Source organism: Eutrigla gurnardus (genome assembly GCF_963514095.1).
Source record: "Eutrigla gurnardus genome assembly, chromosome: 8".
NCBI classification, from domain to species: domain Eukaryota; kingdom Metazoa; phylum Chordata; class Actinopteri; order Perciformes; family Triglidae; genus Eutrigla; species Eutrigla gurnardus.
In genome coordinates this window covers 26,744,402-26,765,541 of record NC_139922.1, presented here as the reverse complement: position 1 = coordinate 26,765,541, position 21,140 = coordinate 26,744,402, and the positions used below count along the sequence as shown (strand labels likewise).

The window sequence follows — 21,140 nt, the reverse complement described above, 5'->3', positions numbered from 1 at the left end:
AAGAAATGTATTCCGGCTCGGTAGCCGCAGACGGCGTGGTTAATAATTCATGAGACAGACTGGATTTGTTGCTTTAATGCACCGAGGCTTCTGTAAACAACTCAAAGTGGTAGTAAATTGATTCATTAATTTCAGATTTAAGCTACAAAAAGCAATTAATTTCTGCCGCCGTGAATCCAGGTCATGACACCGATTCTGCTGCTGATGCTCCGGAGGAAAAACCCGTTTGACAGGAGCGGCCGGTGTCTGCGGGAGTTCGCTGTGCGTTGGAGAAAAGAGGCGAGGCCCGTTTGTTTGGATGCACTGCGAGTTTTAAGATGTTTAAGAGTGAAAGTCTCAGGAGGAAGGGACGAAATAGTAGTTTATCCGATCGCCACTGAAGTCTGTGAAGCCCATTCTGTGTACCTGAAGGTCTAATGACCGGTGTCTCATCTGGCCATTAGCCTCTAATCTTCACGGCCACACACAAGTGGAATACAAAAGCAGCTGGTAATTTGCACTATTACCATACAGTGGGTGTAAATCAGCTGTGGCCCGCTGCTCTGCTTCGTTAATCAACTAAGCTGGCCTCCTGAGGTTTTCTTAGAGGAGCCTTGTAATGAAGCTGCTTCCTCGTTTCAGTGCTGAGTGTTTGTGTTTGCTGCCATGGCGTTGATCTGGCAACCCGGGTTCCTGCTTTAAAATCACGCTCCACACTAATCTGCACCCTCTGGTCAGGAAAAAATAAAGTTTCCCTGGAATATGACAAACGGTTGCGGTTTTAAATGGTTTGAAACGCGTGCTTAATGAACATACTTCGTCCATAGTTAGGTTCAGGCTAATGACTATGCATTTGAAACAAAACCCAAAGGAAATGAAAGTACTTGGTTATGTTTAGGCAGGAACAAAACTTCAGACAGGGCAACAGCTTCCCTCCAAATGTCATGTGATTTTATGGCCACAGGCTGTTTACCTGGATACCTGAATGAGATCCTGTTGCAGGATTTTTGTGTCCCTTCTTGATTTGGATAAATCAGACTCCTGGCCCTCATGTCAGCTTAAAGGGACAGTTCAACCCGAAATTAAAATACATATTTGTCATCAATCCAGGTTGTTTTGTAGTGAGCAATCGGCTTTTGAGATGTCTACCTTATCTAAAATATAATGTATTCTTGTCTCTTTGCAGAAATGATGAACCGGCTACTAAAACAATCTGCAATGACTTGTGGTTAGCAGCTTCTTGCAGGAACTAATACTTTAATGTAGGAAGTGGTTGAAGGAAAAACTGCCGTTTAACAGAAACATAACAAAGGAAGTTTAAAAAAGAATAAATAAAGACAGAATTGAACATAGATTGTAAACTTATATGAATACAATTACAGGTGAGTATTGATTCAGACTGATGTGGTGTATTCCCAAAGAAACAACTGCAGATAGGAACGTGTATTAATCTATTCCAGCATCGTAGAGTCTTTGATGAATGTTGACATTTAAGTCACTGTAGCAAGGTGATTAATTGAGCGCGGATTAGCAGGATTATGTGGTATATTTCCTAGTAAATACAACGGCAACATGCATTCATTAATCATCACTACTTTTTAAAGTTGGACCTGGTGTGTGGAGTGTTGTACCACCACTGAGAAACACATCCTTAATGAAGTGTTTTAAAAAACTGCTTCGGAAGGAATATTCCTTTGCGAATGATTAAATGCTTGCAAAGGAGTGGAACTTTAAAAACGGGTGCAGTCATCAGAATCTCCAGCCGAACACCGTTATCAACATCGGTGTTTGGAATGTGCCTCCCTGGCATCATCGCTGCTGTACGCCAGCTCATCACAAGTTACAGTTCCACTGCCCTCAAACAAACACATGACCGCCGTATCCGTGGCAACGGTCTCGACAACAAAGGGAGGCCCAGACCGGGTCAACAAAGACTGGGATTCTCCTCGGGACGATTAGGTTACATAAATGATTACAGCCTCAACATGAGACCTTCAGTCTGCCTGCGAAGCGACTCACGGCCGTCCACCCGAGCACCGGCACACCTCCACTCCGGCTACGCCATCTGTCCGTGGTCGAGAATCCCCACGGAAGGGCCGAGGGTCGAGTTACAGACAGCAAATTAAGACGCGAGACTAAGGTTACCGCAGGCGTTTGTTCATCCATGATGTCATTCCTTGCGAGGGCGTTCTAATTAAACCTCTTTGAGATGCTTTTGAGGGATCGGGAGATCGAGTCGGTCGTGAGCCGGAGCAATAAGGAAGAACCTTTCTATAGACTGACCTCAGGTGTTACAGTTAGTGATTCACTGATCCGACTCTTGCTATCGCTGTACCAATACTGATAGCTGAGCTTTGGGTATCGACCAATACCGAATACCAATCAGATAGCCGTGTTTAATTGATAAGCTGTATGGAACTGTTCTGGGTTGTTGTGTACTCAAATAATAATACCAGATGGGCCCACTGTCCCCGACACCTGATCCAGCTGTCAGGACCGATATCCAATATCAGTGAATTAGGTGTCTCTCCGTTAGTTTATCTTTTGCGATATTGTATCAATAAATCAATGGCAAGTATTGATCTTTCATTATGTCCGATGGGATTGGCCGGCAGTCTGGTGAAATGAACCGAGTTAAAAACTTATTAGATAAAACAGATGTCAACAAACTGCATAATTAGCAGTTTAAAAGGTAGTAAACCTGAAGCAATATGTATTATGGCAATACCCAGAATTTATAAAAATTAAAAAATCAGTCAGTGGTGTAACATTTACTTGACTACAGAGTTGAGGATATAAACTACACACAGCTGTAATCTGCCAGTCAGAATAGGAGAAGGCGGGTGTCTCTCTATACGTTATCTTTATCTATATATCTAACAGGAACAGAGAGTCTGATTTAGGGAAGCTGGCTTTACATGTTCAATATATAATCTAACAATTGAGGAAGCTACTTGACATGTGTGAAACAGCTGCATACATTCTGATGGTTACTCTTACACAGATTTTCTACTCTTCACCAGTCTGGTGAAAACATTTGTTTGATAAATACAGTCAAAGGTAGAATTAAAAAAGTAACTTCTGTGTCGATACCAATGAATTAACCTCTAAAGGTGGAGTGGATCAACTGTGCAGGACTCTCAGTAACCTGCCTGGATTGCAACATTTTTAAATGTGTAGAGCATTTGACAAATGGAAACAGAATGTCTGTGGTTGACTCTGAACAATGACACAGGAAAACATTAGAAACACCTTACTCAAACACGGCGACTTGAAGACCTCGCAGTGACCGGATGCAAATAGATGACTGTTTACACAATGGCTACAGCGCTGCATGTGGGAGTGGCTCTGTCATTGAAGGGCCAAATGACTGTTGATGGATTGCCCGATTTATAGAGTTTATTTCTGAATTATGTAGTCCAATAGAGAGGCTAAGTCCATCAAACATGATAAATTTAAAAGATAATTTTGCAAGTCAAGAAAGTCACCCTTTGTGGTATTAAAATAGGTAAATAGACATCCCAGTACCAGGATGTAACGTTAAATCGTCACTCCTTATCTCTGTCTCATTGTGTGTAAATGTTCTTTGGTTGTTTTGTAGTTATTATTATGTTCAATTGGATCAAAAAATAATGCATATTTTTTCTGAAATAAGGTCCCATGAGGGACACAGGAAGGGGCGGGACTTCGCCTCTCTATAACTATTGTAAAGGTTAGCAAATGAAAATCCATTCATTCACTCTTACATATAATGTTTGCTTATTCCTACCCAAATTAAATATCCCAGTGGATCGACAGCAAAATTGTTTGAGCCATTTGTTCAAAAATAGATTCCTCGGTAGATCCCTGCGTAGCATGTTATCACATTGTAGGTCACACTAATCTCTGGTTTCCTGCTACTGGCCACGGAAGAATTATTAAAATCCACAAATATCAACTGAATTGTCTTGAAAACAATGGATAAAGTGATTTCCTCTATAAGCTACGTGTCCGTACAAAAGCAGGTCATCGTGTCTTCTGCAATCAGAGGGAAAAGAGTGTTTCATTGCTGTGTCTCAATCAAAGCGATTATGTCATCTGTGTCCTTTTGTCGGGGCGGCGCCCACTGTTCCCGCATGTTCTGGTGAAGTATATTTGGATTGTACAGTGTGTGTGTGTGTGTGTGTGTGTGTGTGTGTGTGTGTAATTGGGCAGAGCGGGTAGAGTATCACACGGTCAATGAAAGGCTTTAAGAGGATTGCACATGCCTCTGACTGACTCACAAGGTGCAATGAACTCCCACTCTATTGATGTTTAACTGAATTCCTTTGTTAATAGAGTATTTACAGTCACATGTCCCTGGACCGAGCACACACACTTACAACCCAGGAATGTAGCACGCTACCACGGCAGGGAGATTAAGTGTTAAAAAAAAGCAGAAGAAGAAAACGATTATTTGAAAAATGGTGCGAGTGTTGTTCTGACCCTTCGGTGGTAAAGAGCCAGAAAAAGGCTGCCATTGTTTGAAGTTATTTATACTAGTTGTAATGACTTGTACTGAAGGGTCTCCTTTATGGCGTACAGATGTCCCAACAAAGACACAGTCCATGGCACTGCCCCAGATGAGCGTAATGACTGTAGATGTGGGGATTTGTTGTCACCCCGATCATGGGAACATGGCATGTTTCTGTGGTCGCTGTGACGATAAAAAGGAGCCGTCCTGGATGGGAACAAGCCCTCGGGGGAACCATGGCAACTGCAGGGAAAATGTCAAATGCCAGACCTTAAGTACTCCAGCCGGAGGAATTTCCGAGATTGAACCGCTGTGTATCTATCTGGCTTTATATGTTTAGCTTTGGGGCTCCTGGTTTTACATTCATTGTTACTAAACTAGAGATGTTCCATTTTTTTAAATGGAACTTCACAGAGGTTACTGAGGGAACTACTGCAGAGGAGCTGCATAATTTATCACTGTGTACCTTGCTTGTTTATTCACAATGGAATCTGTCTGAGGCAGCTTGGCACCAAGTTAATATTTCACCCTGGCTATCCCCAGCCTCTGGAAATTAGCCTTAAGAGGCCGGCTGGATTGAGCTAAATGGATGGATCAATTAAGCAGCAGACGGAGGTGGTAGGTGGGGGGGGGGGGGCTTTAAGAGTGCCAGAGAAGCTCCTGTGATGCATCAGCACAGACGCAGCATGGTTACTAAGCCTGCATGGGCCATAGACTGGATATCAGTCAGTCGCTGTGACCTCACCCGTTGCTTTTTGACTACAGCTTTGAAGCCTCGACTTCAGCAGTTTGGCCGTCGCCATCTTTCATTTTGTGAGTGACACCAAAGGGTGGTAGCCACACCCTAAAGCATCCCCTGTTTCATCGTCTATTCTAGTCTAAATGGACCATAATGTACTAAATGAACATCATGCTGGATTGAAGAAGACTTGAAACTAGAGATTGAGACCATAAACTCATGTTTACAATGTTTACTGAGATAATACATCAAGAGAGAAGTGAGAGTCGCCCCCTGTTGACCAGCGGTTGCCGACTGGCATGGGCACAATATTATATATCTAATCCTACACACACATACCTACATATACATGCTGATGTCTTGACACTTAAGATGCTATGTTCACGGTACAAGCCATGGAAGCAGTAAGATGACGAGGTGTGGCCAGCGGAATTATTGGTGAGTCAACGCTGAAAGGTTGCTCAAGCACTCGCTGTCGTAGTTGTCGTTAAAGAGTCGGTTTGTAGCTTCTTGTCACCGGCTTCCATTGAAAATGATAACCTGTTGTAGTTAAATGACAGCTAGTGGTGATTTTGGTGTAAAAAATGAGACTGTTATTCATTCCTCGGACATCTCTCAACTCCATGCATCCAGCATGATGGTCAGAAGTTAAGTAAGAGTAGATTAATTAGTATGCATTCCTCCTCCTGGAGAAAGGTAATGGTGCATTAAATCAGCCAGGGCAGCAGATTAGCATCTCAGCAATGCTGTCACAAACGCATTAGAATCAAGGCTAAAGCTAGCGACATGCGGACCTTTTCACCTCCTCCTAATGCACCAAACTGCATCAAGCCAAACATAATCTGTCTGATCTTTACAAGCGCCTTCCTTCCAGCAATACCTCCACCTCCAGCGGCATGTTTTTATCCTTTAGCCAAATTAGGATTCAAATGTTCCTGGGGGAAAGGCCACTACATGGGAAAGTTGGCTTTGCAGGAAGTGGCTGCAAAAACAAATAGTCATACAAGTGTATGGGGAGTCATGTACTGTATGTGCATGCTACACACAGCTTGGAGGGTGTGACCAGTTGAAATAGTGCTCTGGGAAAACCATAGAAATGGAACAGGAGTAGAACGGACATTGATCTGTTTGCCATGCCGATTGTTGTCCGTTGTTATGGTGACGACACACTTCAGCAGGTATTCACAGCTCACCTGGGATGGAGTGGATGGCTGGCTAGTTACCTTAGTTAGCAGAGCAAGTACTAAAGCATGGTGGAATTAGTAAGCATCCTTGCCTAAATGCTACAGTGGTTACAGAAAATGAGCTAAACAAAGATGTTAGTCATCTGGCAACTGCAATGGGCTTTCCCCCGGAGAAATAAGAGTTCACACGCTATGGGAATATCCCAGAAGACGGAGCAGCAGAAACGATTAATCGTCAGTTAAATGTTCGCTACGTCAGAATTTATTAAGCATTTCCGTAACCCATGTAGCGCATCGACGATAAAAACCACCACTCATTCCCTCTGGCTCTCTAGGCTCCATAACGTTACTAATCCACTACTTTGTTACTGCAAAACCTCCCTGTAACTCCGTTTAGTGTATAGCCCGCTACAACGGCATTGATATGAATGGGATTGTCTGTTCTACCCCTATTCTATCTCTATGAATAAAAAAAAAAAGACAAAGTACACTGCCATTAAAGCTCAGAGAGTGATAACAGACCTGGCCTGTGATGTCTCTGACATGTCAGTGTTAACAGGAACCAAAGCAATCTCAAATCAAAAGCCTGGTCCTCGTGCTGATCTCCAAAATAATCTCTTAAATCTTTTCCAGTGAAAAACAATGAAATAATCTGAAATATAATGATCATAAATCATAAGGTCTCCCTGCATTGAATTTGTTTTCACTTCTTAAACATGATAGCGTTAATGGAAAGAAAGAAAGTCAACTACGACGATATCTGCAGAACAACATGTGTAATCACACCTACAACAACACACACAACAACACACGGCCTGATTTAAATGTAAGCTGTCGATAGAAAGCAGAACTGGTTCAAAGCTTAAATTCATTTATCAAAGGAAGCTTGCCCCCCTGCATCATTGTCCAACATAATCTATTGCTAATTTGGTGTCAACATTAGTGTAACGCAAGAGACTGCAACAAAATGTACTGTAATATAATTTGTCCAATCCCTGATTTATAACAAGTTTATGAAAGTTTTCCACAGTTTGAAGCAGAAGGCGTCTACAGGACAAGCACGCTGTAAAAGCAGAGTGGTGTTTAGTCTGGCAGTCAGAGGCTGAGCTACGCACGGTATCTCTGGTAGCTTAGGTAACACACAGATACTAAAATGTTCTGCTGATGATGATAATATCACCTCATCATTTACTGACGTATTTCATAATTCTCGATTTAAAAAGGCAGAAATACTCACAAAAGCCTCACAAACATGCAGCGGGCAGCAGTGAGCGTGTTGCTCATTAGTTATTCTCAGAGCAACGCTGGCTCATGAGGCCGACCGACGAAGACGTGACACCTGCAGATATTATTTCCTGGCTGAGAGCAGGAGGTGTGTTTACATCCAAAGGCCATCGTTAGCGTCTGAGACGTGCACTTACTGGCAGTCTGCAGCCTCGAGTCGCTGCCGTTCTGAGGGAACAGGATGACGGCGAGATGAAGCATGTGTAGGTGTCAAACCCAAAAAGGAGTTACAACACAGGAATGTGAGGTTGCTTCAAAGTCTAATCGCATAAAAAAGGTGTACATTGCTGTGAGCTTTGTATTAAAGGCTCTCTCTACACTCCTTGCTAACTGCCTGTCTGCGTTGCTTCATACCATGAGGCAACCTGACAGCTACTTCCCAGACTAGTAGTAGCTGACAGCAGGCCACACCTAGAAATAATCCTGGCAAACGCATCGCATTACAGGTTTACAAGCCGTACATCCATCACACACACGTATACGTTCAGATGGGAGGATGATGGTCTCCGGAGACCGAGGGAAGCACCTGGCTCCTTGTCTCCCATAGTCTCCCCGGATGTGAAGGTGTGTGTGTGCATCTGTGTTCAAACCTATAAATAGAGCCTTGTGTCTTCCCTAGCTCTCGCTCCAGTGGGATTCTCTCATGTTTTAATTAAATAAACTGCTGCAATCAGGCCCAGCTGTGCCCTGCATCCCCAGCCTGCATCAGTCAGCATCCATGCTCGGGGGCAACGCAGGAGGCCGGGGGGTGTCGGTGCATACGAGTACATGGCTTGGCTAAGCTGTGGAATTGGGGCATTCTGCACTGAAGCCACCGAGGAAGCCCTGCTCAGGTGTTCTGGATGGCTCCCCCGATGTGCACACCAGCAGAAGGCTCATCTCTTTCATCCTTCCCTCCGTCTCCCCCTCCTCTTGCCCTTTTCCATCGTTCTGTTTCATCTTACTCTCAATTGTTCTGCTCATTCTTTGTGCAGCCTCCTACACCGGCGCTTTCAGAAAATCTGTTCACCTTCAATGTGGCGGCCGTCACACAATGATGCTGTCAACACACCGGTGGCCACGCCTGCCCATTTGATGACATTCACCGTATAGTCTAATGCTGTGAGTACGAGCGATGGGACGATCAGAAACACGTTGATTGCAGTTAAAATTGTGGATAAAAGCTGTCTAGTTCACTACACTTCATTTTTAAATTGTATTGTATTCATCCTTTATTCATGCAGGGAGATCTTGTGGTTCACGATCATCTTCATTGAGAGAATAACTGTTAATTTTTATGATGAGTGATGACCATGGTAAAGAAAAGGAAAGCTCCGGGGAGATTACATGTCTGGGTAGTTAGCTAGGTAGCTCATTTCCTGAAACCAGCGTAGCATTAAAAAACAACGAAATAAGCAAGATAGTTAAGTAGCCAGCTGTCTGCTACTAAGTTAGTTGTTCATACCTTGTTCCAAAAAAATGAGCCGGATATATCTGACAATAGCAATAAGCTTCCTCTGGTGTGAGAGTCTGTCTTTGTAGGCTCTCAACATCCTGCTACGTTGGTCTTGATGGGAATGTCTGATCTACTCCTATTTTATTTCTATGTATAGCCACTGATTTGACTGACACAGGCAGGCAAATGAAGTTACTGCGAAGAAATACCCACAAAAAAGACACTCAGCAGTTACTGGCTCTGGCTCTGGCTACTGGCCGTCCCATGAACCAACGATCATGGGCCACGGGATCTACGCTTTTTAAACACTAGAGAACACATCTGTCTGCATCAAGGAACCGTTGTCTCTGCTGACTAGGTCGGCGATATGGAGACGCCAACACTGAAGATGATGCATCCTGTCGGGGATAATCCAATGCTAATACCGCACTGTGGTTTGGAAAGGTTTTTGTTGGCGGGCCACATTTGCTGCTGTCCATCTCCGACTCTCTGACCGCACCATCTGATAACCTCAGCTAATGCCTGTGCATCAATATCGCTAGCAGACAGTACTGTTTAAAATAAAAAAATTAAAATGGGAGCACCGTCCTCCCAACATCCCCAACCTGAATGTCCTGTTCCCTGCTGCTCGAGCTCCGCCCGCCACCCCAAGTGTAAAAGACTTAACTATAGCTTTTAGTAGCTGCCTGGCTGCTGGTTACCATCTATAATTAATGGACTGGTGCTGCTGGACCTTGTTCTGTTTCTGGACTAACCCCCAGTAAAACCGCGCCGCCATGACAGCCCCTCCAATGGTGAACTCCCGAGAGGATGGATTCAGCCAAGAGCAGCTACCAGACACCATCAATACTTAAAATAGTGAACGAGCGAATGATTATTTTTATCCCGGTTGATTTATTTGTTTATTTGTTTCACATTTAGAGGAATCATTGCTCGCTTTTATTGGAACTTACACGGGCTATTCCTGCCGGTAATGTTTCCTCCACATGAGAATTGATTCAATTATTGATTAAGTTGTCCACAGCAGGGGAAAAAGCGTGAATGGATCAATAGCCATTTTGATGAGTAAGAGGGAGCAGCTCTCACTTTGATGTTTTAGAAAAGGCCCCACTTGTGTGACGTGAACGCTATTTCACTCATACAGACGCTGCCTCCTCCAGTAATGACAGGCTCTCGTGTTCGGCAGTGAGAAGCCTTCACCTGCTGATTGTAAACCACATTCTTGTGTAAATGATCACGCTGGCCTGTCACTGTATTACATATTGTTTCACATGGAGCAGATCTGCCAAAAAATAAATAAATAAAAAATGAAAAAATGTTCTTGGCATTGGACGATATAAAGAATTCCCGCCACGATTATCCTGATCAAAATAACTGCGATTGACGATATCATCCCGATAATCATCGTAAGGTGCTCTTAGAAATGTCACTAAAATATACTGGTATCACTTTACATTTACATTTGTATGAAGAAACATTGTTATTGCATTGCAAAGAGAACACAACTTTTTTGTTGAAGTGAAAAACAAATAATACATTTTAAATAATTTAATCATAAATCTCGCTGCACAGATAATCAATCAATACATTTTACTTTTTTTACTGCATGATACTTCCTGTAATTATTAACCTCTCTACCACGGTAGTGAATTAGTCAGCTTTTTCCAAGTGACTCGTGACAATAGTGGAAATTCACCGGGATGAATTTATAGCAAGTGTTTTTTTTTTATCCTGGTCCGCCATAAAAATCTGATATCGTCCCATCGGTAGTGTGAGCGCTGGTCTCTATGCTGAATTGTTTAAATGAGTAAGTGACTTTGTAGGTTTTTGATGTGTGCAGGTGGTCCGGTGGGGGGATGGGACAAAACAGCACAGGGCTTTCACCCAGGAGGCCGCCATCCGAGTCCCCTGTGACTCTTTTAGTACTGTCTTGTATTTTCCCTCCCCAATTTTGTCATTTTGTGAAACCTCACAAAGTAGATAGTAGTTTAGACGACGACGTTTTGAAAAGGATTCTGCCAGGCCAGTAGTGACTTTGTAACGGAGAGCCCTTCATCCGGTGAACCCCAATAAAGGTTTCCATTCTGCACACAAACGCTTTGTTTTCTCAGCGCGGTGACAAACATGACAATGTATGCTTAACAAAAAAACCCAAAAAAGATTCATTTGTTTGGGTTAGCTCCGTGATCTGCCGCTGTAAATGTCTTCTTGCACACGTTGGTTATTTGACATGTGCGAAGTGGAGCCGTGATGTCACAAGGGTTTATCTAGTTTACACGGCGACACAAGAGTTGCTTATTTACAAGATTTAATCCTTGAACCCGGTTTTCATTTCCAGCCCCCCAAAACGCTGCCCACCACGTGCTGTTTAAAACGCCACCTGTTATGTGGGAGAACACACGTCAACGTGAATGCAGGAGACGGGGTTGATGCGCTGCATAACAATGTTTCAAGGAAGCCCAGCCTTGCTAACCGTGCCGGTTCAGCAAGCACAACAGGATATCTAACCAACCGTGGCCTGATCAGCAAATGGGGAAAGGCCTCAGTGGAAAAGTTGGAACACATCTGGTTGGCTCGGAGTCAAGGACAGTCGGGTGAAAGTCCTGATGTTACAACAAGTGCCGTGCATCGAGATAAGCTGCAATTAAGTGGCTGATGTACGGGCATCACACAGGCGATAATGACCAGAAATAGCAGGTGTGATTGGCCCTCGGTATCTATGAGCTGATAGGAAGAGTGAACCATGGGCTCAGGCAGGAGAGGATGGGCGGGAGCACAGATACTCAAGGCGGTGATGATGAGAATCGCATGCGTTGGAATCGCATGTGACTTCCTGGTTTTTTATCTCTAATGCTGAGGTTGACTTAAAAACGTGATTAAGGCCTATGAATTCATGACTAGGGATGGGATGAAAAAAAAAATACCCAGTATCAATAAGTTGATCGTAGTGAAGTTCCACAAGCATGCTATCATGTTTGACAAAAATGAGGCTGATTTACAAAAAAAAAAAAAATAAATACAGGATACAAAAAACACATTTATAATGCAGGAAGGCCCGGTGATCATCTGTGACGCCATTATAATGTTGGTTTAATAGCAAAATGTAAAGTGATTCCAGCATTGTTTTGAAGCCATTGTAATAGTTATAGCATATTTGATTTGCTTTTAGCCAGGATTTCTTCACATCTTCCCATGGTTTACCCATCAGATGACCTTTGCCCAACCGAAAACAACAACAAAACCAGCCACTCTCCAGAATTGTGCAATGCACATGGGTCAACTTTGCCTTTTCTATTGATGCCAAAAATGAACCCTAAGCTCAAAGTCAAAACGCCATATCTACCCAGTCGTTACCACTTTATAACCATAGCTGTCGGGCCTGCTAACATCAGCAGCCCTGATCCTCATCGGTGGCTCTATTATTATCAGGTACGTGGATATTATGGGATTGAGTTGCAGCATCCAGCTGAGTCTCATCATCGATTTGGGGAGAGCTCGAGGCTGAGCTGAGGCGCGTGCCCCCCCAGCTCGTGTCCGCTCCCGAGCCGAGCTGTCACACATGACCCAATGCAAAACAACCACACTTTTTCCTCATTTTTTTATATAATATATGTGTTCAAACTCACCGATTCCGGGGGCGGAGTAGATGAAATACAATGCGGAGGTGGACAGTGAAAAAAGGAATAAAAGCCCAAGGAATGACCTTCTCCGGAACCGCAGATGTGTCGGCATTATATTAGGCAGCAACACAAAAAACCGAAAAAACAAAAAGCACACGCGGGCACGTTTCCGTATCTTCTAGACGACGATAGAAGCGACGTCCGACGTGTTCCCAGATGCCGAAGCCCGAGTGGTGAAGCCGCGCCGGGCTGCCTGCGTTCAATGAGCCGAGAGAGAGTGGCCGGTCTGCGGCAGCGATGAGGGAGGAGAGCCGGGCGACGAGGAAGTCGGTCGGTGTGTTTCCACGGCAGGTCGAGAGCGCAGGAGAGCGGACCTCCGGTATTCAATCAAGGCTTTCAAATTCCATCCCCCCTCCCTCTTTCCCTGAGAGGACGGCTTCGGTTAACCGTTAACGTCCGAGGTGGTAACGGCTGGCGGTGTAGCGCGGTTCAACCTGGCGTCCTCACACACTCTCTCTCTCTCACACACACACACACACGCGCACACACACGCTACGTCAGTGACTGTGTTTTCGCCGCTCCGGAGCTTCTCCTGCCTCCCTGCCAGCCGTACGAGCCCTATGAATGGGACTGCCTCTCCGCAAAATGAGCAATACCTAGAAGTGGGCGTTAACGGACACCCGGCGGGCCAGAACGAGCGAGAGTGCGCGTGCGGCGCTGACGGCGTACGACCGGGAATTCGAAGAAACGTAAAAAAAAAACACATAAAAAATACTTAGACAACCGCGCGCGCGACGTAAAAACGTTGTGGCTGTTGGAATCATTTTTTAAGCTAACGCTATCTCTTTAGCTTACCGGGGTTCACGGTACCGGGGGGAGGGGGGGTAATGTAACATATGACGTTAAACTTCATAGTGTGTGTGTGTGTGTGTGTGTGTTTGTGTGTGTGTGTGTGTTTCTGGTAAACTCCATTGTGTTACGGAGGGGTGTTTTTAATACCCCCCTAGTTAGTTGTTAACTCAGCCTCCAAAATGATCATAAAACACTATTAACAACAGTTTAAATGCTAATAATACAGAACTAACTTCTTTATTAACTAACTTTTATAACACGTTGTATTTGTATGACATTTATGGAATTTATGAAGCAATGTGATGAATGATTTTGATCCTACTTATTAATGCATGTCTGCATGTACAATAAATATATATATATATATATATATATATATATATATATATATATATATATATATATATATATATATATATATATATATTATACCGTGTATCCATCATTAGCCATTGCAAGGTGGCAGGTGTTCTCCACATCTGCAGGTAATTTGCAGGAAGTGCAGCCTGCAATAAAACTACAATATCCGTGGACCAGCAGATGAACCGCTGACGCTCCATAACAATGACTCATGGGAAATGGAGTACACGAGCGTTACTGTGAACCGTCTAATCTGTATTTACACCTTTGAAGGTGGAATCGTATCCACTGCGACAGAAACACGTATATATGTTTGACAAAACTTCGCAACGAACTGCGTCTCTTCGTTTCTTTGACTTTATGTGACGTCATCCACGCAGCGTAAAGACTACAATTCCCTACAACAGCAAAACAAACCCTTAACCAGGAAGTGGAGTTGTGATGTCAACAGATACCGAGCACCGACATGGAACTTCCAGTCGTTTTTTATTGCAAAACGTCGCTTTTGGTTGTCAACGCGGCGGTTTGACGATGACGGGCTTCAACCGGAAAGTGTTGCTGCTGTCCTTGTTGCTGTTGCTCGTAAATCGTTGCGCGCCGGAGCAAGTTCGCGGGGAAAAGCCGCTGAGTGTGCGCGAGAGCGATGACGACGGACATACGGTCACTCCAGCCGAACACCCGCAGACCGGACACGGACACGGAGATGGACGCGGTCCAGTCGGCTCCCAGAAGGACGTGCAGTCCGGCGGGTTCGTCGCGTATTGATCTGAGTGACGTCACTTCGCTGAACTTAGCCTAGCGTAGTTAGCTAGCATTAGCGTCATTCCACTGTACGTTACTGTAGTCTAGCTAACAGTTTAGCTAACGACACGTTGCTAAACTACAACAGAGCTTAACATTGTACACAAAGGTGGTAAAACAAGAAAGGCTGCTTTAATGACTTCTTAATGTAATCACATCTTCATAAGGTCGCTTTATTGGAGTCTCTGGTTATGAGCCTTGTGATTTCAAGACATTTAAGTAAAAATGAAGTTACTGTAACAGCTATACTTTACATTAGTTTCACCTTAATATTGATTTAAACATTTCAGGAGGGGATACGTGTAAAATGAAGGGTTGCTGTCTCCAACTGTGATGTTGTTGCTCTCTGATTTAACACGTTAAAATCATCATTTTGTAATGTACACTGAATCCAGATCTTTATATCTGTTTTGATTGATTGTATGCATGCACACCAACATGTCTTTTTTTTCTCTCCGTCTGATATGTAATTTGCAGCAAATCCAATGACACTGATGCCTACAGCAACGAGACCCTCCACCCTACAACGCCCGCCGCCAAGCCGGCGACCCCGGCTCCCCCAACCGTTAAGCCCATTCTCCCCGTGCAGACGGGGGTCAAGGCCCAGGAAGAGGAGCAGTCCAGCGGGCTGACCATATTCTTCAGTCTGCTGGTTATTGGTTGGTAGTCCTTGCAGTTCACGCAATATAGATAAGTGCATACGGCACGTAATGGAGGGCAAATGTGCAGCCACTCGGGCGATTCATTAAATCAGATATGTGGGCGGTGATTTCAGGATGAAGGAAGTGGATAAAGGAAAGGATGTGGTTCCACATTAATACGATATTTGCAAGGTCACGAAGAGCTTCATTACACACAAAGTGCCCATTATGCACTTTAGTTCACTGCAGGTTTAAAGTCACATGCTCACCACTGTAAGGGTTTGTACGCAGGAAGTGGCATGAATCATGCATAAGGTTACCAATTAGACTCATTCACTTTGTAGACACGTAACCATGTTACTTAGCACTCAAACCAAATGTTTCAACCTGCCAAACACTTGATTGGTTGCAAGAAGCATGACATGCAGAAAATCATATTGTCAAGTTAATACCGTCCCCTTGGCGGTTTGACTGAGATGTTAGAGATCAATAAATGAGAGGCAGAAACCACAAATTATGGCTTAATGGTACTTCCGGGAAGACATTAGCATTATGTACCTTATGTGCTTTAATTAGGCCTGAATTTAACATCTCCCTTATGATTAACAGTCCAGCTTTGATGAACCGACCTCTGCTGGATTCACTATTCCACCGGTGTGTCTTATCTGCTGCCGAGCATTTCTGCTGTTCATATAGATAATCGTTTACTTCATGGTTTTTTTTTAGGGGCAATTATCTTTATTGCACATTCTCAAAACAATTTAAAATGTCAAGCAACTGCTTTGTCGTCATATTTATGTCAAGCAAGTGTATATGAGCTCATTTGCATATTAAATCTAATTTGAGAGATTAAGTTGATGTGAATTCAAGTTTCCGTTTCGACTTTCAATGAGAGGAAATGAAGTCGGAGCTGTATGAGAGAGACTTCCCTGTTCTGTCTAGAGTAGTTTGTGTGAAGGACGCAGTCACAGAAAAAAGATCTTAACGCTGTATGATGTGGGGGCTATTCTCGTGCTGATCTGAGTTCATGCGACATGGCGTTGGGGACATGGATGTATCTGTCCTAAATATTCATTCAGTCATCCTTTGCTCTCCCTCCTCACCCCAGGTATCTGCATCATATTGGTGCACCTGCTTATCAAGTTCAAACTGCATTTCCTTCCAGAGAGCGTGGCTGTCGTGTCTCTCGGTGAGTGCTCCTTACGTAACGTGGCTCTGCACGGGGGAATGTATTGTATGTTTAAATATGGAAATAAGGCAATCATCTAATGGTAACCTTTGGAGAAATCTACAGATGCAAGAAACAAAGTAGTAAAATATACACATAAATGTGTATTCTGGATGTTTTCTTTCCACTAGTCTGATAGAAGACACGTTATGGAAGTGAAATACACTCGTCATTCAAAAATTGAGTGCATGAACAATTATGTATTTGCCTTACTAATACTGTCGAGGAATTTTCCCCTTCAGTCCTTTTAGTTCTCATGATTTACATCTTTTACTAATCTTAGTTATTTTCATAGAAGCAAAGTGTATGTGTGTGTTTTTTTTAAGGAGGGGTGCAGGTAGTGCTTTGTTGCCTCTTGAGTGAGGTCACTTCAGGTCAATTCTACTTCCTCCTTTTCCTTCCGTTGTCTCCTCTTTCCATGTTTCTGCAGTTACACTCACTCCAACTAGGTGACACACATCTGTCTTGACCCCAAAGGCGTTTCCTCTTGCCTGACCTGCATGCTGCATGTGTGTGTGTGTGTGTGTGTGTGTGTGTGTGTGTGTGTGTGTGTGTGTGTGTGTGTGTGTGTATGTGTATGTGTATGTGTGTGTGTGTGTGTGTGTGTGTGTGTGTGTGTGTGTGTGTGTGTGTGTGTGTGTGTGTGTGTGTGTTGAGGAGAGATAACACTCTGCTTACAAATCATGAAGAGCTGCTTTTCCTTCCTCCTCACTTCCTCTCCCGTCCGGATTGTGTTTTTTCCTCTATAACTGCTCCATCTGCCCGTTTATCTGCTCTTACACCATGCTTTGATGCTCGTCTTTTTCCCCCGTCTTATCTCTCTCTCTTTCTCTGCCCTTTACACGTCTTTGTGTTTTCCTTGCCCTTTTAATTAACGTTCTGCTGCACTGTGTAACGAGAGCTGAAGGCCCACAGGACTTTCTCAAAGACGAAACTAAAGACAATAGCTCTTTTACGCTCGTTTGTTTGGACGTTTGCCAGACACCCATTTCTTTTAACCACTGAAGTAGCACTTTGCCTCAGGTTTGCACTCCATCTGTGCTCTGGTTATGTTGAAATTTTCATATGTTGTTTTTCCGTTTGCTCTCTCCAGGGATTCTAATGGGAGGCTTCATTAAGATCATTGAGTTCCAGGAACTGGCTAACTGGAAGGTGTAGTATGACTCCTTGTTCACACCCTGCTTCGCAGCTCTTTGTGTCCACACTGCACTGGCTACAGTATTTGTTCACTATAGAGCGCTGCACCCAGGAAGTTAGTGTCGCACTGGTCACCTCGGCGAAAAAGCCAGTGGGATTTCTGCAGAAAATAAGCTCTGTTGCAAACGCACGTTTATGACAGCAAGATAATCCTCCCAATGAACACCACTCTTATGATTTTTGAAGTGTGAATGCCATCAGCAGTAGTAGTAAAAAACTATAAACAAACTACTTTCCAGAATTTCTGTTCAGCGCGTTGAGTAATAGCCAAAACTGACAACCTCTATCAAAGATTTACCAAAGATCTACGTGTACCGTTACACCCCCATTATTTACTGACATGTTCTATATCAAAACGATCTCTGCAGCTTGTGTTAACCACAGAGCTGATTTCAGGCATCGAACCAGAAACACATTCATAAAACCCATTGACATCAAAACGAGCAGAAGCAGAAGTGCAGAAATGCTGACTCATTTCCAGGTTTTGGGGTTTTCGCTCTCTTAACACCACGATTAGCCGTTCCTCCACACGCCACATACACAAAACATACAGACCTGCTCCAAATCCATAAACTCCTACACCCACTGCATTCTTGATATTAACCGCAATTTTGAAGGCGGGGGGAGAAACATCTGCATTGCTCAAGTGTTTGCTCATTGAACACAGAAGGCCTAGAGGACTTCTATCCCGGGAAATCCCCACCCAATGAACATCTGCCATTCCTGTGCTGTAGATTTCTCTCTCTTTGCTCTGTTGTTTTTGCTCCGTCATTCATTCATTTATTCATTCATTCATTTCCTGGCCTCTCTTCATGTCACGATTTCCCATCTCTATCTCCACACTTGTTACCTACCCACAGTGACACACGCCATTCTTTGCTTGCTGTCTTGCCCTCCACAGCCCTGTGAGCCCTACTTTTCTTTGTCCTGGTTCTCACAGCCTTTAATTAACATTCCTCTTTCTCTGCCAATGAGTGGGAATGAACAAGAGATGTAGAGAGAGATGCAGAGCTAGGGGGAGGGCCGAGAAGAGGACAGGTTGTGTCAATGTGTCCTGCACACTGGTGCCCATTGTTTTTTAGCCTGGAGGCCCAAGGGTTGCTGAGGCACTACTAGTAACCAGAGCCCCCTGAGCCCCCCCCCCAACCCCCCCCCCCCCCCCCCCCCCCCGTCCTGTGAATCCCTAGATCGCTTTCTCTATATTTGTGTTTAACTCATAGCAAGCAGACCTGCTAACCTGTCAGAAACAGTGCTTAGAAAAGCATGTTTTCTCTAAAATTAATAGGCAAAATGACACCATTAATCATAGTCAGAAGCTGTAAAAAACAGATGTTATCGTCGGATTTTCATCTTTCCAACAGTCCTCGAACGTGTCATGTGTGACGAACACTTTAGTCAGAGCAAACAAACAAATCAAAGCTTGAAATTGTGATATCTGATCAAAATCACTTTATTCTCCATGTCTCATTTAAAGTTTTTCCAGAGACTGCAAAGAATATAAAATTCTTCTCAGTGCAGCTGGGAAGCCATGAATAACTGGGCTGAGACAGTCATGTGACCAAAATTCTTTGAATGAATTTGCAGGCTGCTGCACCCCAATCAGAGAGGACTAGAGAGGCTGGGAGTTGAGGTTGTAAAAATGTAATTTCTTTCAATATTGGCAACACTTTTGGGCACTTTAAACATTGGCGAATATATACATCCCACTGTTTTCCAACCAAATGAAATGATTTATGGCATTATAACAAGACATTTTAGAGTTCTTTCCATCGCGGAGCAGAACAGGTATATGAAAGCGAGAGCCTGCTGCTTTCTGTTCTGGTCTTTGTAACTACAGCTGGTAAAAGTCATGTAGCTCTGGATATTCAAACACTACCACAGAAGGCCCGCACCTTCATCCAACCGACTGGACAATGGGGAAACGGAGTCGAAGGTTCATCAACTCGAGGAGCTCAGCAATGCAAAAGTGAAACGCTTCACTCTGATTGGACACAATCACAAAGGCTGCTCTGTCTGATCAGGACCTAATGAAGGCACGCCGTGATGTGCAGCAAGCTTCTTGCAGGAGCATGGATATGCTAAGTGCTTTGGCCGTCGGGGACTTCAAAAGACTCGGGCCTCGATGCAAATCCATTATGTCTGACCTATTTGTTTTTGAGAGAGCCCCTAAGAGCAGGAAACACCATGGAACCTGTTCAGTGAGCAACAGCGACTGTGAATCTGTCAGCGTCATTTTTCCAACTGCAGCTCCTTTGAGTGAGTACATTCGGTGCTCTCACTCATAAATCCATCTCCATATCTCTGGTTTTAATCACCAGCTCCTTTTACAAGGTTAAACTGGACGCTTGTACAACCTTTTAATGCTGGCGCCGTCTCTCCTCCGACTAGCATGTCTCTAAGGCCGGCCCACTTAATCTAGAAAGCCTCCGGGACTCCCCCACAAACCCCCCCGGGCAGCAGCATCCTTGTGATGTTTGCCTTGTTGTGCCGTCTTACAGTGGACTGCATGCCATATTGTTTCAGCATCATCATTGCGATGTAGTAGAAGTAGTGACGTAACCGGATGCACCATGTCGGCAGTATATATTACATATATATTGCTGCTCGATACGAAAGCAAAACTCACAGTTTTTTTGTTTTTCACGACTAATCCAGCGTTTCCCATGAATAACCTACATTACATAATGCTTTACTGTACATAGTTAGACAGTTCTCAATGACCGATGACTGCCGTACATATTTTTTTTCCCATGAAATAAGGTCCCATGGTGGTGATTATGTTTATGTACAAGCCCAACTCGGGACAAGAGTTGAAAATTAGCAATAGTTATAAACTCTCTGTACAGCACAACATTTGCATTCTTTGTATTGGAACTATGTTATGATGTATCGTCCCTATTTAAAAGATATTCTATTCTAGTCTACCCTCTCTTTATTAGTTCTTTACATAGAACTGGGACTCTGGAACTGCAGTAGTGAGTGGTTTTGAACACTGTCTTCAGCCCGCCTTTACCCACCAATCTGCTTCCCTTGTTTCTTCACTGCCAACCAACAGGTCTCCCTGAAAAGAAGCTTTTCCCCGATGTGCCTTTCTGGTGCCGTTCACTGCTTCTCCTTGTATCTCATCTGCCCATCTCTCCCCTGCGCTCTGACACAGATTGTAGAAGAAATAGGTAGCTAGTTAGTTCGTCTCTTAGGCGAAGCACAGAGAGGTGAATGGATCTGCATCTGTACTCCACGTTTACTTTCCTCTCGTACTGATTTCTCCTCGGTGGCTGCGCTGGTGTGTTTAAAGCCCCAAAGGGCAGCGCGGTACTTTGAATACATC

At 43.9% G+C, this 21,140-nt stretch overlaps 2 protein-coding genes across 2 annotated transcripts in view; one reads left to right on the top strand and one right to left on the bottom strand.

Moving 5' to 3' along the window:
• Nucleotides 1-13,347, bottom strand: part of b4galt5 (UDP-Gal:betaGlcNAc beta 1,4- galactosyltransferase, polypeptide 5) — a 36,634-nt gene extending 23,287 nt beyond the window's left edge. Inside the window, exon 1 of the mRNA XM_084014547.1 lies at nucleotides 12,740-13,347. Coding sequence (XP_083870673.1) covers nucleotides 12,740-12,845 — 106 coding nt within the window. The 5' untranslated portion in view covers nucleotides 12,846-13,347. The remainder of the gene's footprint in view (nucleotides 1-12,739) is intronic.
• Nucleotides 13,348-14,380: 1,033 nt separating this feature from the next.
• The window catches only part of slc9a8 (solute carrier family 9 member 8), a 21,186-nt gene continuing 14,426 nt past the window's right edge, over nucleotides 14,381-21,140 (top strand). Inside the window, exons 1-4 of the mRNA XM_084014543.1 lie at nucleotides 14,381-14,694; nucleotides 15,224-15,405; nucleotides 16,496-16,576; nucleotides 17,709-17,767. Coding sequence (XP_083870669.1) covers nucleotides 14,387-14,694; nucleotides 15,224-15,405; nucleotides 16,496-16,576; nucleotides 17,709-17,767 — 630 coding nt within the window. The 5' untranslated portion in view covers nucleotides 14,381-14,386. The remainder of the gene's footprint in view (nucleotides 14,695-15,223; nucleotides 15,406-16,495; nucleotides 16,577-17,708; nucleotides 17,768-21,140) is intronic.